We start from the raw sequence: 19770 nt of genomic DNA on the forward strand, positions 1-19770 counted from the left end.
CGGGCACAAAAAGTGCTGACGTTAGAGAAATATTCTATTTCTTTAAAATTCTACAGCTACCATCCTTGGCTACAGACCTTTCACCTAACAAAGTCCTGTCTACTACTGCCAAACCTTCAACCATTAAAAAAAAAAAAAAAAGGAAAAGAGTCTTAGCTACAGACACAAAATCATTAATCTCTGTTTGAACACATTGGTCATGTTGGTTGTCAATACGCATATATTTTGCCGACTTCGTCTGAGAGTCCTAGACACAGTGCTTCCTTTAAAAATGCTTTTCTTGAATTGCTGGGGAAATTTTAAAAGATGTACCCATAAAATTTTATAATTGGCATTGAAAACCGTGAGTAAGGAGAGATGGCGTTTTGCAATGGCGTGCATTTTTTTGGTTTATGTAGCTGTATATGCGTAAGATTACGTTTAATCTATTTCGTCATTAAACAGTACAAAGCTATCAAATAGAAACTATAAGACACATGGATAAATACCAAAATGTTTATACATGTACACACACACACACACATATATATATATATATATATATCTACATGGCTAATCTACATCGGTCCCCTATATATATATATATATATATATATATATATATATATATATATATATATATATATATATAGTAAGGGTAAATACTTGGCGTTCCATGCCAAAGACCCGGGTTCGATTCCCGGCGGAGACCAATTTTTCAACTCTTGCGCTTTTCCGAAAAGGAGGAACAGTAAGAGGAATAATGATGTCAACGCTACGCACCGATTTCTCCTTCCTTTCTCATATCTCACACACACACACATATATACGCAAAAAAAAAAAAAAAACCAACCCTGTGTATTGATATGTATGTATAAAAATACGAGTAAGTATATAGGGCCTTGTGCAACATTCAAGTTGGACTATTTTTCATCAACTGTTTATGGCATGTTTTTCATTCTATGTATGTGTTTGTATATATTTCAATGTTTTCACACTGATTCAGGTAAGATGTCTGCAATTCATTGGTCCTGCCTGCTGCTATACTATGTTACCCAATTGGTGGGGATTGTATCTTAACTTTATGTACAAAGTGACCACCGAACAGATGTGACACCAGTTGACGTCTCCACATTCGCAGTAACGCGTTTGATATTACAAGCTTTCGTTCTTCAGCCCTTCGTCAAATCTGCAATGCACAGCAACGGCATGTTACCTTTGGCTTTCTCTTTCTTTCTTTTTTTTGTGTGTTTTTGTTTTTCTTGAGTTTTGTCCATATGTTCTCTATTGGGTTTACTACTTCACATTGTTCATCTTCTGGCACTTTCTATTACGAGTAATGATGAATGTCATGGGTCATTGTTATGCTGGAAGACTATATTCCGATCCAGGGTCAGGTTCCGAACTGAACTTTTCAGCGTGTCCTCATGTAATTATCTTTTTATTCATAGTGCCAGCAAGATTCTCCAGTGAGCCATGCAGTAGAAGGTACAGCAAAGCAACTTCATAACATGATGTTGCTATCAAATTTTGAACTTTATTTCTTTGACCCCTTCTCGAGTGTGAGATAATGTACCATATTTACAATATTGTACAACATAAAACAATTACAAAATAGAAGTTTTGAAAACTCATGAGATGAGATACTAACTGAGAACAAGAATATATAAAGAACATTAAATAAGATGACTATACAAATTAAAGGGTAAAAAGGTATAACAGTTTTCTTTAAAGATGATTATGAACTAATCTTCTGTACTATCATTGTAATAAACTTGGCAAGTTTAAACAGCACCTTCGTTTAGTATTGAATAACTCATTCATTCATTTTCAAAGTATTTGGCCTAATTTTACATACCTTTGGAATATTTGGAAGAATTTTGAAGAAGTTTGACGGTAGCATGAAGAAAACGATGATCACCTCTAATCCCCAGATGAAAAATATTCCACCCCCCCCCCCAACAATATATAATCAGTCTGATTAGAATTTTTCTTTGATATGTTATCTGCAGTATCCTTATTCAATGTATGATGAATCAACCTGCAGTTTATGATTGTTTGCTTCTGGTTTATGCTCCCATTATATAATCACTGCATCCGTACCATTGTAGTAACATATTGAACTCGTTATGAATTTGATTCTAGATATGTGTGAGTATATACTTGTGTATCTATATGCTAAATTAACTTTTTACCCTGTTGTTATTCCTTAGGTTCTTGGTTTTTTTTCCTTTTCTTTTTCATCTCTTTTATTTTCTTTTTCCTTTGTACCTTGATAATCTAGTTTTTATATAGTTTCGTCATTATTACTTTGTGTCCTATCTCCATTGAATGCATATCAAATTTACATTGGTATATTTTCTTGGAACCTGCGTTTACAAGCTTTGCTTTTGCGGTTCCATCATATTTCACAAGTTATAGAGAATTGTCTTATGTACATTATATACGCTGACACACTTTCTGTCCATGCCCCGATTTATAACATATTTTGTATCTTGCTTGGTTTGTATTCTTTTTAGTGTATTTTGATGAAATGTATATCTCATGTGAAATATGAAAATAAATATGCTGGAACTGTTTACTGTGTCTCGAGTGTAAGACCGGTGCAGTTTCAGTTATTCAATTCAAAAAACAAAGGCAGTGACTATTCAGTTTCTTGCCAACAAGCACAACCGCCGCCAGCCAGTATAGACTCGATCCAGGGTCCTCATGACCGACGCCAGGGGTCTCTTCGTTTTCATTGCGCTACAATAGCGTCTCTAAAGATGACATCACACAATGATATGATTGTGTCCCATTCCTCTTCCAGTGCTGTGGCGACGGCAACAGGTGCTCAAGGTGCCATCGTTGGAGACGTACAAATGCTGTACCGTTCGGTATTTGCATTCTATTCACAATAGGGAATATTGTCAATAAACATGATAAATTCATGTTTGACATCAGCATCTCCAAACGTGTTTTATCCGCACTTGGCTATGTTACTAATCAAGTGTGATCAGAGAAGTCGGTACATCACCTTTTTGGAAAAAAAAAAAGCCAAGTCATTGGTTCATTGCTTTTGGGGAGGAGCAGTTTGGATGGAATTTGTAGCTGTGAAGTCGAAGAGAGAAAATGAGTAGCGAAAATAGCAGTATCGTATAGACATATTAGAAGTAGCTATCTTGCATCGTATAGTGGTGACGGTAAAAGCTGTGGGATGTTAGCAGTAGAATTATAGAGAGTAGCAACTGTCGTGACAGTAACAGCATCAGTAGTAGTAGACCTAGTGGTTATTGTAGAAAATATCAAAGTGTTTGAAATAGCGGCAATAGTACTCATTTAAACATATCACCAACATTAGTTGTCGTTGATAGTAAAACGTGAAGCATAAGTTAAAGGAATGATATAATATTGGTAGATGAGAATTCAGCATTTAACTTTTTGCGAGATACATGTATTTGAAAACCAATGTAAAGAAATCTACAATTCTAGAGGAATTCAAAGTTTGACAAAAATTGGTTTTGAAATGGCTGAGGTATCCAAAACAAAGTAAAACATCCTCATAAAAGGTGGGTCCCATCACCCTTTATGAGGATTGCTTTGTGTTGGATATCTCAGCCATTTCAAAACCGATTTTCACCAAATGAATTTAGTCCTTTTTGATGCTCTTTCATATCTCATAAGAGGTTTCTCATTATCTCAAACAATCATGGCCAAAAAAAAAAGGAAGAAAGAAAGAAAAGATGGAAACCTCAAACCCCATGCCCATGAGCATTCCTAAAATAGAACTACGAAATGGCTTATTGGCATCATTCCCCCCCCCCCCCCCCCCACTGTAGAAAACAATTGTACGGCTTAACAATGAAGATGAACTGCACCAGGTTGTTGAGAATATAAGGTTAAACGTAAAATGAATGCAAAGTGAAACATTCTGAGAACATTAGAATATTTGGCATTGGTGAGCTGAGTACAATGGAACATGACTAGGCACACAGTGACACGATTACATTGACCCCGGATCCATGGTGCTGACAACAGGTGTACACGGTGCCACCGTACAAAATGTTACTGTGTGGTACAGTATTTACTTTCTATCAATATCACTTGATGTTATCTATTTATAAATTCTAATGTAATATCAGCATTTCCAAAGTAGTTTTGTCCTCATGTGGCTATCCATTAACTCGAGCTCGTGACAACTGCGCGTGATCAGAGATGTTGCTACATCGGCTTTATGGAAAGATGATAATTTGCTATGTCATCTTTTCATTGTCTTAGGGAGAAGAAGGAGTAAGCATAGAATTAATTATTGGTACCAGTACAGAGAGGTGATGAGGCTCAGTCGGTCATATATCGCATCCTCCTCGCAGTCAAAATGATTCTGGTTATATTCCCATTGGCCCGAATTCACGAAGGTGATGGTACAAATGAAACCACGGTTTAAACCATGGACAAAAACCATGGAGCGCCAAGTGTTGCATGGAATATTTCGTTACGAAATCAATCATTTCGTCGATGAAATGTTTATTTTGTAACGAAATGACAACGTTTTGTAACTAAATGAACATTTCGTCCACGAAATGATAATTTTGTTAACGAAACTGTCATTTTGTCGACGAAATGAACAATTTCGTAACGAAATATTCCGTGCGACACTTGGCTCTCTATTGTTTTTTGTTTGTTTTTTTTTTTGTGCATGGTTTAAACCATGGTTTCATTGTTACCACCTTCGTGAATTCTAGCCATTGAGTCCTGTGTAATCATGCCGTCTCCTCTAGTATAGAGAGGCAAAAACACCCTGTCCCTCGGATAGGGCATGAACAGGTAAAGGCCATTTGTACCAACAGGGCATGTTGGTTTTTAAACTCAGAGATAAGCATCATTGATGTAATGATCATTAAAATAACCATTTTGGATGGTGCTTGCCAGCACATCCATTTGACAGCAAACGAGATTTTTTTTTTTGATTTTTTTTTACATAAATGGAAAATGATTGTCAATACATTTAATGCAAAATTATGAAATAGATGCTGGACCATTCTGGTCACCTAGTCAACCCAAGTTCACCCTTACTTTGAACATGACAGATGAATACCATAAATTACGTTGGGCATGTTTATGCATATCTATTATCGCCTCGAAAACCTAACCAACAGAAACAAAAAGCCTGATCATTATTAAGTGCCCATGTGCACATGAGGTAAACTCCAAGCTGGCTGCATAGTTGCATCATGATAGGTTTTCACATTGATGAATACATTCATACTCGTCTAGTCAACATACTGTTTGCTACCGATTGCGAAGGTATGTTATTAAAAAAAAAATTATCCATAAATTTTCATTACTTTGTCCGACGGTCGATAGATGGCGCGATACATGATCTCTCTGTCTATAATTGGCTATTGCCCAGCGGCTGAAGGCGTCAGACGAATACATTTGTAAATAAATCAATGCACATACCCGAACTCCATCACTTTTTTCATAACAATAATTATACCAAAATAAATCTGGGGGAAAACTTTAAATACTAGTGAGCCAAACAAGTCTGTCGAGAAAAAAAAAAAAAACTTTTTAGGTGTGATTGATGAGGGTGATCCCTTTTACAAAATACACCTCGAGGCTAAACACTCTTCCTTCTTTCGGCGTAGGGTCAGAAAACAGGTAAAATGTTGACCCCTTACTGTCCGGAGATTCAACAGACCCTGTATATACCCTGTACATACCCTGTACATATTTCTGGTTCGGTCAATGAATTCTCAACCAAAACTATTGAACTCGATAATCACCTCGCTATGTGAAACATGCGATACTGTGTTGATCTTTTTTTATTTGCGTCAAGTTTCATAGTGAAAAGAAAATAAAACTTACTTGCATATTTCTTTTCGTTCAATTCGTTAACGTGTATTTGATTTGAACAGTGAATTATATTTTCACTTTAAAGTTAATCTGAGAAAAATGAGCAAAATGTTACAAGCACAACAGCGAAATTCTGATCAAAATATGATTAAAGGAAGTTATGAAATTCAATGATTCGCTAATTTTTGCAAAGAAAAAAAAACCCAAAGATCTGGAGCATTTTGATATGAATATGCAAATTATTGAGAATTTGATGTCATCACCTCATAATAATTTTCCATCGACTGTGTAAACAGAAATGACAAAAATCAAATTTCCTGAAATAAAAGTGTAAAATATTATATTATTTCTCATTGCATACTCTCTTAATTTCTAGGATTTATTTTTAAGTCCTAAGGATTTATTTCTTTAAGTCCTAGCGGACTGTAGATACGGACAGAACCTTAGGACTTAAAAGTAAGTCTTAGCTAGGATTTAAAAATTTAAGTCTATGTTCGACTTAAATTTCAAGTCTATAGGATTTATTTTTTAAGTCTTATTAGATTACATTTAAATCTTTCTTAGACTTGTTTTTAGAATAAATCCAGCTTGGATTTAAACGACAAAAGACTTATTTTAAGCCTTCCTTGGATTTATTTCAAATAAATCCATCATGGATTTAAAATCAGACTACTGAAAATGACAGCCAGTTGATGCACTTTCTTCACATGTAAAGGTCTATTTATTTTAACAAAATCAAACAGATGCATTTTTCACAAACATCGATAAGTTACAAAATATAGAGATGATTGTCATACACATGTAGGCTCCAGAAAAAATGAAATACGACATGATGAAAACAGAGCATATTTTGCAATAGTCTCAGATGGTCACATCTTCACATTCATGTTACTGATGCTTTTTTCACTGTGTTCTGTAAACAAGTTACTAGACGACTGGAACCTTCATTGCCAAATAGATTACTTTTTTCACGTTTTTTTTTAAATCTTGCAAGATGACTCCATACGACTCGATTCACTTTCATTTTATGTATTTCTTTCCCTGGTGAGCATCGTTAAGTCGTAAGATGGAAACTATGAACAAATATAAGATTATATCATAATGAATTCTAATAACTTAAATTTTAGAAATGATGCTGTGTAATAAACAATACAGCCTCCATTAAGTTGACGTTTAGATTTACACGATTTGTACGTCCCATGCATGCAATTTAAAGAATTATTTGATTTTTTGGAATGATGCATAGTATAAATTTAATCAAGAGGGAAGTAAAGGCCGAAATTAGTGTAATCAAGAGAAGAAATTTCCCTACACAGAATGGTGTAAAGACTATGAAAATCAGCTACGAAATAAGGAAGATATGCCTCTTTTCAATTTCACACATTTCCAGAAAACAGATCTTGTCCAGTCTTTATGAACGTTCAAATGAGGGAATTGATGATGTCATTCCTTCAAAATATTTTTACACTTTTCACCTGCATGTATTTGCATATTCATGTTTTCTGAAAACGTGTTACATTTCCTTATTTCTTACCAGACTTTCCTAATTTTTCCACTATTCCGTAGAGAAAATTTACAATTGAATCCAAACTGTATTACATACAACAGTAGGGAGCAAGATCTATGTAAACTCTGAAGTAAATTCACCTTAAAACATTAAGAAGCTCAAATAACTATTAACATTCTAAACTTACTTCTAAAATTCCTTGAATATCGATTGTCTGAAATGGATTTACATAAGTACATTTCCATACTGCATTTTGGTAGACAAAATGTTTGACAAAAGAATATACAAATTCCTGCTTAATCTATTGATATTTAAGAATCCATCTCAACTGATGACAGGGAACCATCTCAAGAGACTGTTCAAGTGAGATGGACCACTAGTTTAATTACTTTGATGTCATATCTCGTAACAAAGCACTATGTTGAAGTGATGCAATCTGAATTTTTAACTAGAATTATCACTCATTGTGATTAATATACCCCCACCCACAACTGAGGGAATTGGCTCAACCAGGATTATTTTTTCTTACTTTTTAATAAAGAAAAAAATTACCATGGCAATGCACTGTTCCACCTCTCAAATCAAGTGCTCAAAAACTGAGTGAGCAAGATAAATAAACTGACGATTTCTATGGTTTTTAATTTTACTAAAAATTGTGTAACCATGGCAACACAATGTTGGACATTAAAAAAAAAAATGAAGTTTGCACAACTAAAGGCCCTATATCATAGCCGTCATATGTGCCAAATTTCAAGCTAAATGCTAAAAGGGTGAGGGGTTTAGTTGAATTCACATTACTGTATCATTTTCATGCAAAATATACTGTTACCATGGCAACACATTTTCCACACTGACAAAAGATTTTTTGCACATCTAGGTAATGCAGAGGTAACATGTGCCAAATTTGAAGCCAAAATGCTCTGATGTTTGTATGATTTTCATTGAAAATGCACCGTTACTATGGCAACACATTGTTTAACAATGATGAAATATGAAGTTTGCATATTTCTGAACTACAATGGTTGCATGTGCCAAATTTCAAGCCAAATGCTCAAAGACTGAGGGAGTTACCTGAATCCAAAATATTTTTGTACGATTTTCATTCAAACTATGTTGTTACCATGGCAACACAATGATCAACAATGACAAAAGGTTAAGTTTGCACATCTACGTACCATAGTGGTCAGGTGTGCCAAATTTCAAGCTAAATGCTCAAAGACTGAGGTTGTTACATGAATCCACAATATCTTTGTATGCATTTTAGTGAAAAGATGCTGTTACTATGGCAACGCATTGTTCACCATTGATGAAAGATTAAGTTTGCACATCTATATGCTAAAGTTGTTGCATGTGCCAAATGTCAAGCCAATTACTCAAAGAGTGAGGGAGTTAACTGAATCCACAATATTTTTGTATGATTTTCATTCAAAATATGCCGTTACCATGGCAACACATTGATCGACACTTACGAAAGAATACGTTTACACATCTACATACCACAGTGGTCTGTTGTGCCAAATTTCTAGCTAAATGCTCGAAGACTAAAGGAAGTGAGCTGAATCCACAATATTTTTGTATGTTTTTTTTTGGTTTAAAAAAAGCTGTTACCATGGCAAAGCATTGCTCACCACATTGTTTCCATATCTATATACCATAGTGGTCATGTGTGCCAAATTTCAAGTCAAATGCTCTAAATTTGTTTAAGGTGCCCACCGGCGCTGAATCTATCCTTCCTCGTGGGTTCAAGCACATACTTTGGCTGGAAAACCAAAGTTTATTTCTTTATAAATAGAGAGTTTCATATTAAAGTGTTTAGCCACAACGTCATAATGAAAATAGCAACAAATCAGCGCTCAATAAATGTGATGGACAATGGCTCAACAACACTGTGGGAGTGATGAAAATTAGGTAATCTTTGAATAATTACAAAAGTGTTCAGGGGAACTTAAAACTTTCTTCTTTCAATTTAAATCAATGCGGATCTGGCATTACTTTTTTTTTCATCATCAACCAGACATAATATACAGAAAACAAGCCAAAGATGAACAATAAATAAATTGAAACTGGACGTGTATAAAAACTTGAAATATTGTTTAAATGTTCACGTAGGAATGCAAATGCAAAAGTGAGGCACACACATACATGATAGTACCTCTAAAGGTAACATTGCGGCATGAACTTTCCTTATTGTGTTATTTTCATTTAAAAATGCACACAAAAAAAAATTACAAGGAAACTTTACTACAACCAGGGCATGACAGATATGCTTCTTGTGTGCATGGATTTGTAGCTCAATATAAATGGAAAAGTGAGGCACACATAACATAACTCAATATCCATGAGTCAAACATTATGCATGATAGTATCTTCAAAGGAAATATTGCAGCATTTTACCTGTGTTACTTTGATTTAAGAATTCACCGAAAATTAAGAAAACTTTGCTGCACATCAGGGCAAGTCAGATATGCTTCTTGTGTGCATGAGTTTGCGGCACAATGTCGGAAAATCTTACTAGCATCATACACTGACGTGTTCTTGAAGTTCGTGGCTAATGCCCAGAACGAAGCCCTCACTTGGGATTGTAGTAGTACATGAATATGCCGCCACAAAATCAAAGAATGCTTCAAGCACCCAAGCATATTTGACGATGAAGACACAGTGGGCTTTAAAGAGTCTGTCAAATTCTTGCTTCTGGTCATCTCCAGCCTGGACTTAGTATGGTCTCGTCCAGGATGAGAAAATACTGGATGTACGTCTAGTCACTCCATTATCTGACTAAGCAGGGCTGGCTGAAGGTGGCATCTTTAGCATCACTGAACTTCGCGCTTCTCGCTCGTGATGTATACGTTTCGCGCGGATCAACTTGGCGTTTCCCGTTTGCTAGGGCTTTCAGGTGGGAGAATCTCCAGATCAGAAGATGCTTGGGGCTGGGGTTGGAGTCTCTGCATCAGCAATGCCATGAACATTGGTTCCTACCTGAAAAGAGATTAAACATGTATAGCACTACTGATATTTCGAACTAAATTTCACTTGAATCGTTTGAGCAAATGACAAAGACTACAATTATTATCAAATAAACTTTAGTTAGTTAAACTAAACGTAAGTTAAGTTCTCAGTGAGAGGGCACTCTGGAGGGAAAAAATATTAAAATATAATTTTACATATTGATCTTAAATACAATATTCATCACATAACTTTTAGTTTGTGATGTACAAGTAAATATTTCTGATATATTTCAGAACATATTATTTTAAAACATTTTGTCTCATCTGGTAAACCTCAAAGCCTTGAAAAAAATGCCCAGAAATCAGATTACTTTTTGCCATCATCGGGGTGGGGCCTACTTGATATTTACATGTTCCAGACTCATAAGATATTTGATATACATATTATTACAAATCAATAGAAGTCAGCATGCATTTCTAATCCGTAATTTAATGAATTTAAAAGAAAACTGTCAAAACACGGTAGATACCCCTACACAATACTCATTGCTGAATGTTCTAAAGTTTGTTTGAGAAGAATCGCTTCAAAAACACTGATATATCAGAGAAGAAAACTTTGCATTTCTCACGACAGCATGAGAAATTCAGATTTTTAAATTCCACCTGTTACTGAGTACTTGCAGATTCTACACGAGTCTTGCTTTGTAAGATACGAAGCTAAAATATTCTTCTCTAAACATGAGCTGGTACTTAAAAGCCCAATGAAACATGCATATTGATAATTCTCAAAATTGGAAGCTCAATGATTTGATCATAAACTGATTTCAAGTCTATAAACATTAAGCATATACTGTACTTACAGGCACATAGTCATTCTGCACCAGGTACTGCTGGGCATCCCTCGGGAGCATGAGAGGTCCTCTCCCTTTCTTGTACATGGGGATGTTGGGTCTGTGAAGCATCGCTGCAAGTAGTGACATTCCACAAAATTCCTATAGAATGGAACACAATACAAAATATTTTTTTTTCAACTTTAAGTATTTCACACATTCTCTTTAACATATTAGATATGACGTATTGTATAAGCTCTGACAATCCCTAACATTCAGTTTTCGACTTATTATCAATATCAGTCTATGAAGAGCAAACTCGTACACATTCACTTTCCTGAAAGATGTAATAGCAATGAAGCATAAACAAATGAGTAAGTTTTACTCTTACACTTTGGACAGAAATTGTTCCAGTAATTATAATCAATGCCACAAGATCTATGAGGATTGGCGGAAGGACTTACTGTCTCCATCCATGTCTTCACATCTTCTTACGATGTCTTGCAACTAAGGGTAGTTTCGCTTGGCAAGTGCAAGATTCTATTGACGTAAAATGGCCCCCATCTGTTCACCATCTCCTGCACTTTTCTCGGTACAACTGGGCAAAGTCCGCATTGATCTGAAAATAAACACAAAAACTGTGAAATATCAGTGATAAGGAAGTTGAAAATGAAAAACAGAAACGCTTGACAAAAAAAAAAGGAAGAAAACAAATATGCTTCGGGGGTATAAACGGTCGCCATAGCCACATTTTTAGATTTTTATGTAATTAATTATTTCTTATTGGTCTCGAGGGTTGTATTTCATGCTGGACGAAAAAATGAGACCGATATCTCTGATTTTTGTTTCAGATGTTATCGTTAAAATCAATTTTTAGAAATACCAGGGATGTCTTGCATATCTAAACACCAAGAAGGGATAGTCCTGACAGAGTACTTCTTGGAGTACAAATTATACAAATAACAGGTAATTTGCATTCCCTTTATCTTAAAAAATATCAAAAGTAAAAAATATAAAAAAAAGGCCTCATATATTGTAAAACTTCACTACATTCTCTCACTGGTGTATGTGATGCTTAAAGCATACATCTCGGCCAGAAGTGTAGATCTGTAGAATTTTTAAGTCTAGATCCTTCTACTCAAACACAGATCACCACATTGATTATGCTACAAAGAGAAAGACTGGAGTAGAATATCTTTATCCAGGTGCGAAATCTTGTTCCATTGCACGAGTTAATCCCATACATTATTTGTTTCATACAACGCCTTCAACAATAACACTAAGAGACGTACTAGTTCAAGAAAGAGTCTTGAATTCAGTGCAGAAATGGCAACCATAAGGCCTAGGTGTCCAGGCCTACTACTGAGTGGTAGTAATAATAGTAGAAGTATTTTCATGGAATGCAAATCAGTAGCACAATCACATGTACGCAGCCGAGTGCAAGTAGCATTGAAGTTGATTATTCCAGTAAAATGAGTGACATGATGCACGCTTGATAGTAAGAGTGTTGAGTGCACACGCCAAAGGTAATTGTTTATTGTGACATCAGACTCAGTAGACCTAGTCATGCAATGGAACAGAAACTGTTTATTAATTGTAGACCCCCTATTTTAATATGGGAGTCAATGGAAATTGGTGATGTCAGCCAATATGGCCCATGCGATAGAAGTTTTTACAGTTCAGAGCTTGACGCCACTGCACTGGCATTGCAACATTGGCGCCCTAAACCCTGGGGCGCTCATCACATAGCCTCAGGGGGCTTCGTGTTTGGGCTGGTCGCAGTTCTATTTTATTAGTGCCCATAGGGTCTACGTACTATTGGTGGCCTATAAACACAACATTAAAAATAAAACCCATCTAACAGCATATGCCCTACATTTTATCACAGCATAGGGCATGATAAGGCCTAGAACTGTGCCTTTCTACGTAGAAATTGATAAATTAAACCTAATTACAAGAGTGTAGGAAGGGGTGAACTGACACTAACTTGTTACTGTTACTCAGTCAGTGTTAGACGACAGTTGAGTTAGGCCTACGCTACAGTAGCCTGTCGTTATGCCCATAGCTTTACCTTTCAGTCAAGACACCAACATCGTAAATCATTTAGGTCTATAGGTAGAATGGGCGCTTTATAAGAGTCCCTGTTACACTTGTACTTGCAGTTTCACCGAGATAGAGCCCCCACAATACTAGTATAACGTTAGCCTACATGTAACTTGCTACAATGTTTGGATAGACACATTAGCCATGAACAGCTAACGTTAGCACTGGCGCTTTCAAAGGGATGGACAACGCTGTATACAGCGGCAAGGCTCAAACTCGCCAAAAATGTAGGGCGGTTAGTGCACATCTTAACATCTTTTATCTTTGGTTACTGAGTCCCAGAGTTATCAAACACATTCTTAAGCATTCATACAGTAATATGCTCACCTTTAAGCAACTTGGTCAAGCTTCCGTCAGATCATGCCCTCAAAAAACTCCGGCCTGCATGACTTCTGCCTTCAAGACCAACTCAACTGTTCGAGTCAATAGCGTTTGTTTGCAAATGGTCGATGGTTATAGTAGACGTCGACTGCTGTGCACTGAATGTACAATATGTGTGTGTATGACTACGCTATCGCTAGCATGCATCGCATGAAGCAAAGTGACGGCCAGCGCCAATTCCGGTTTTAGGCGGTTCAAGATAGCGCATGACGTCATTTACAAGTCATCTGATTGGCTGAAAGTTTAAGTCCTTGTTAGATTTAGATTGCGAACAGCTTCGACACTCAACTTTTAATCGAAGCCACCTAAAATAAGTCTTAAAGACTTAAAATATTTTAAGTCGTAAGAAAGATTTAAAATTTAAGTCCTAGAAATTAAGAGAGTAACCTCAAATAGATGAATTAGTCAGATGTGTTACGATTTGAGACAGTGGCCTGATTAAAAAAAAAAAAAAAAAAACAACAACAACTGAAAAATGTCAAGATTTATTACAAGTTGTGAGTTGTGAGTTGTGTTGTGTTGTGTTGTGAGTTGTGAGTTGTGAGCTGTGAGTTGTGAGTTGTTGAGTTGTGAGTTGTGAGTTGTGAGTTGTGATACAAGTTGTGAGGGGATGACATCATCACCTCACTATTTACGTATTCATGTTGCAATTGACTGTTCAAGAACTGTTTTCGTGAAAAAAAAGCGAAACTTCACAAATTCATAACTGTCCTAATTTTTATACCATTTTGATCAATTTTCACTGATGCGCGTGTAAAATTGTACTCTTTCTTTTCAGATTACCTTTGACTGGTCCGGAGTGCCTCTGTACGTGCATCGTTTCTTTATACACAATTTTTTGGTTAACTTTCTTTCTTTATCTATTATAGTCTCATGTCGAACTAATTGGTAGGTATGAAAGACTTTGGCTTTTATTTATTTTATTATTATTATTTTTTTTTTGGGGGGGGGGAGAATGCCTTTCCACTGTTTGATATACCATCTTCGAATTTTTAAACCTAACTGTTACCATTATGCAGAAATAGGGGAGGTGGGAGATGCAGGAGCAGGGAGGGAGAGAGAGAGAGAGAGAGAGAGAGACCCACTCTGAAAAGAGTGATCAGAGAGGGACAAAGTCTCCGATCTCACTCAAACATGCCAGCACACAATGAAACCACCCCCCCCCCCCCGTCCTAAGACAATGAACCGTAATACCTGGAACAATGATCAATGGGTGCGAACTATGCCCCCTAGGACCCGTAACTGCACCCACGCTCTTTCGTTTTATATGCAGCACTCTATAGCGCGGGTGCATGGATCACTGAAAGCCTGTTGTGCACGATAAAGAGCTATGGGGACGGGTGGTGGCCATAGTAAGTGGAATAGGTCGCTCGTGAGTATCTGAATTCGACTTTCTTCATAGACTGCTTGAAAGTGTTATTGTGCTATGATTGTTCCGTTAGTGCATAGCTCCATGGTTAGTGCAAAGCACATTGTAAAGAAGGACCTACAGTACTCCAGTGTCCCTACATTACATACGCCCAACGCGGAAGAGTGTCTGCCCCTACTCAGGTACAGCTCCATTGTATTACGTGGTGTACGGTAACAGTGGGAACCAAGAGTTATACGTTTTGCGAGAAATCACGCAGAGATTGGAATCTGGCAACTCTTCGTTCTGTCTTCGACTCAGTGCAAGTTCTCTTGATTTAATTAATGTGATGGATTTTGTCTTCAACATGGCGTATGTCAAAGTCGCAACAAGACTGGCTTTCGCGGCCTTCACTGTTCTGAAACTATGTTTGGTATTTGCCTTGATACTCGGTGCTGTTACTGAAGGGAACACAACCATTGGTACCAGCTCTAGTGTCGCACCCACTGAGGAGTCTAGTACGCAAGCGCAGAATTCGTCGTCTGCTATGGAATGCACTCTCCTAATCAGAGACAAAGAGACCACGATGACAGAGTTGCGCGATATTTTTTCAAAGGGAGCCATATTTGTGTATTTCAAACTGGATTTCAACAGTACTTTCACAATGTACTCGAACAGCTCATACGTGGTCGACCCACTGACGTGGGTTTGGGCCGCCGACGGGAAAGGGAAACTCCTCCTGGCATACCCGTTTGACTTCGAGCAATTATCACTAGGGACGCTCAGCTACGGTGTCTTCCACATGAACTTGCACGTTGCTGTGCCTCTTGACGGATGCTTCCAACAGGCTGATGATGGTGTCAAACGACAAATGGTGGCGTTGCTCGTATCAGAGCTCGTACAGTCTGTGAACGACACAGACATGAATGCTGGAAAGGAGTCGCTCGTGTGTTTTGAGAGGCAGCTGACTTCCGAGGAGTTTGATCTGATTGGGGTCTACGCCATTCCACTCTGCACCTACTACGTCTTTCAAGGCAGCACAGCCTATGACTGCTGGATGGTTGATAGCGATAATTTTGACCAAGAGCCGATGAGGGTGAGGAAACATGGGTGGTTGGGGGCAATATTCGCCCTGGGTTTTCTCCTGGCTCTCTTCTCTCCCCTCGCTGCCAGTTTCTTCATTCGAAAAAACCCTCCGGTGAAGATCGACGATGAGCAATATGTGGGTTTGAACTCAGATTTACCCCTTGGACTGAAGCATCTTCTCTGCTTCAGTCTTCAGGACTATGCGCTAATCGTGGCTGCGCGTTGGACGATCTACGTTTGTGCGTTCATGCTGATACCTTTCATACCTTTCATCGTTTCGCATGCCATAATTACGGATTCGTTCGCCCAACGCACTGCCGTCGCGTTCGAACTGCTCCTCAGCAAAAGCTTGGTGGTATTTTGTTTCATTACCATAAACCTCGTCTTCTTGGCGATCGCCGCGTTGTTCATCGGTCTCTACATTTACGATGACAAGTTCGTGGCAAACAGTCTTGTAGTGAGGGGAGCTGATCGTCGATACTTCGGATTTGCGTGGGACATGCCGGAGAGTATTCGCGTTCCTGAGAAGCGAGGTGCGCATCTCTCCGTGTTCATGTTCACCATGTTGTATAGAACGCAGATGGCAATCAACCCTGCTGTATGGACTTTATATTTCCATTCGATTTGGACATACATATATGGTCTTTTCGGTGGACGAGGAAGCGAGGGAATGAAAAATGCTTGCCGATATTTCTTCACATTCTTCTTCCTGCTCTTCGTTTTTCCCTTCGCGCTAGCGGCATTCCTCATCTTACTTTTGTTCAATTCTGTGCCCATGTTCTACACTCTGCTTTGGACAGTCTCGAAATCTCTCAGCAATGAGATCAGACCTTCGGAGATAGTTATTGCACTTTGCACCATGTTCCTATCATATGCTGTTCTATTCATCTTCGTCGCGGCGTTTGTATACATAGCAGAACTGCTTGGTTATACCTTCATCGGGTTCGTTTTGAACTCCGACTATGCTGGGCCTTTCCTGGTGGTGGCGCTGACAGTCGCTGGTTACTTCATCAAAGCAGCGACGACATTTTACGATAAGTACTGCATTCTTCTAAAGCGCGTCATGGAAGCTGCGGAGCGCGTCGATACGCAGTCGGCGTCGGAGCAGAGTCGACTTGAGGATCGGCCAACAGATGAGGAACGTGTAGTCGGTAATGAGGGAATGCAAATGCAGGATCAAAGTACAAACATCAACGAAGGGAGAAGTGGAGTGGGAACATCGGATGGAGAGGGAAACTCGGGTGAAGTCGAAATGAAAAAGCAGCAGGAAAACTTACTGTCACATTCAAGAGGAACTCCTCTATTACGAGTTAACCAAGGTATTCCCGTCATTTCCCTGCGTCTTTTCGAACTGGTAGTGGCGACATTCCAGCCGATATACCTTGAGGTCGCGGCAATTTTGCTACAGCTGCTAGTCATCGCCGTCGTAATGGCGTTCGGCCTCGCTACGATCGTCTTCATCGACGGTATCAGCGATCTTCCAGCTACTATAGAGTTCATCGCTACCGTCATCGTCGCCGGTGTCATACCCACGCTGGCGTTGATCCTGAAGTCGCCCGCGAGAGAGGAGAACGAAGGGGCCGCAAATGCTATACTCCTGGAGACTTTCTTGAAGGACTATGCACATCGAAATCGGGAGGGTGATGTTCGCCAGCACGATGACTGAAAAAAAAAAGTATTTTACTTGAATCGCTTGTAGACTGCCAAATACAGTACTTAACTTCTTAAGCTACATGTATTTCTTTCCATAATGCAATTCATTCTCTTGTAGTGCATGTCTCATAACTATTAGTTTCATAGGAATATCACTGTTTTTATTTGCAGTTTTACACGAGTAAACATGATTTCTTGTTTCTTTAATCTGTTCATAGCTAGCACCAGATTTGGGGGGTTTGTTTGAGACAGAGTACAAAGTAGTATAATGAAAGTGAATTTATAATTCATTGTTTCGAGTAATGGAGCGGGGGGTGGGGGGTTATTGCATCGTTCATAATAATGTAACGTAATATGCCTTGTGTCTTGGCAACGTAGTCATTTGCTCAGCGAAAGCGAGGTCTAATTTCAAATGTATAAAATGAGCCGAAATGAAACAATTTGAATTTCAGAACGACTGAGACCGAACTTATTCTCTCTTTTTTTTTTTTTTTTTCTTTTTTTTTTGCAAATACGAAGCTTACCATGTTGTACATACTTGTATATAAGTTTACAATCCTACACTGTGTATTCATAGTTTGCAATGTACTCGTCAGTTATGTTGCCGCAATCAGTACTTTGGTTAGCTCTCCTTTCGAATTCCAGTGGATTTCGGTTCTTCCTGGCAAGGTTATGAAGTGGTTGCCTTACTATGCCCAGATCAGTAGGCCTATTGGAAAACAAGTAAAGTGCCTTTTGGAAGAGGTAATGTACAGTACTATCATCACAAACCTCTGCCTCGCAATACATTATGTATACATGGTGTAAACCTCATAGCGCTGCGACTAGGTTACTATTGTATGACACTAAATATGGTCATCAACTGTAATTGATACCAAAGTTTTCTAACGTTTGTAACATGGACCATACTTGCCCTTCATTTCGGCTCCTTAGGTGCTTAACAGTACCCCCCCCCCCCCCCACCCCATCTCCTTAGTTATCTCCTTTCTTTCTCGTTTACTCGTAGGAGCACATTCTTCATCACTTTCATGCCACCTGTAAATGCATGTACAGTACATCGTGTATTCCGCAAAATTGCATACACGCATTCCTAATTTTCGTGTATTCGTTACTCTTGCTGTTTTCATACCCCACTTGTGTACATGTAATTAAGACAATGTGGATATTATGGTGTGTGTGTGTGTGTGTGCGTTTGTCTGTCTGTATGTATACATGTGTACACAGTAATGTTGTACTTATATTGTATTCTTTTAACGTTATTATATAATTTAGTACTGCCTAGACTAGATGGGCTATTGTATTCTACTTTTTTCTCTTTGTCTCATTCTGTGATTTATTGTGTTCCATTATGTGAGAATTCTGGATAATAGAGTCTCTAACATGGTAATATCCAGAAAAGTCCTTGCACGTTTTCTTTGTAAATGTTTCCTTGGTTTGTTATTTCTCATAGGTTCAAAGAATTTACAGCTTAATCGTTGTTTTGTGCTGTAAGAAGTGACGTACTGTACATAGTCTATATAGATACTTGAAGAGCAGTACATGTAGGCCTACCAGTACTATGAGTTTCATTCGGGTTTTTCCCAAGACCTGCGGTAAAAGTCGCACTACTGGTATCATGTACACACACTGTCAAGTATGCAGACAGTCGCATAGCGTGCCAATATCCCAAAACTGAATAGAATCGTATACTTGTATTGTATTCATTACTGAAATTTTGGCTGAATGATGTACATTATGCACTATTTTTCTTACGAAATTTCGTTTTATAGTTCATATTAGATGAATAAAATGAGAATACAGTACACGACACCATGTGACACGTTATAATGTTGTTGAATTCTGTTTCAGTATTGTTTATGTATAGAATGGCAAGTTAATATCATGTAGGCACCTACTATTGCCACACGTATTTTTTTTTACGTAAAATATCTCAATGTGTTGCTCGCCGCAACCAACGACGTGCGTCTTAAAGCCAGTGAACATTTACTGGTATATAATAAATTTGTATATTTGCAAATTGTGTTGTGAGTATATATATATATATATTATATATATATATATATATATATATATATATATATATATATATATATATATATATAC

At 37.7% G+C, this 19770-nt stretch overlaps 1 protein-coding gene across 1 annotated transcript; it reads left to right on the forward strand.

The window, feature by feature from the left end:
• Positions 1-14915: 14915 nt before the first annotated feature.
• On the forward strand, positions 14916-17961 carry LOC140226940 (uncharacterized). Its single transcript, XM_072307369.1, has one exon. The coding sequence runs from the start codon at positions 15278-15280 to the stop codon at positions 17678-17680; it is 2403 nt and encodes an 800-aa protein (XP_072163470.1). The 5' UTR covers positions 14916-15277; the 3' UTR covers positions 17681-17961.
• The last annotated feature ends 1809 nt before the right edge of the window (positions 17962-19770 follow it).

This window comes from Diadema setosum, chromosome 4 (genome assembly GCF_964275005.1).
Source record: "Diadema setosum chromosome 4, eeDiaSeto1, whole genome shotgun sequence".
Classification (NCBI taxonomy): Eukaryota; Metazoa; Echinodermata; class Echinoidea; order Diadematoida; family Diadematidae; genus Diadema; species Diadema setosum.

Excerpts from the sequence above, each read along its gene's own strand:
- LOC140226940 (XM_072307369.1), top strand. The coding sequence starts at position 15,278 with ATGGATTTTGTCTTCAACATGGCGTATGTCAAAGTCGCAACAAGACTG.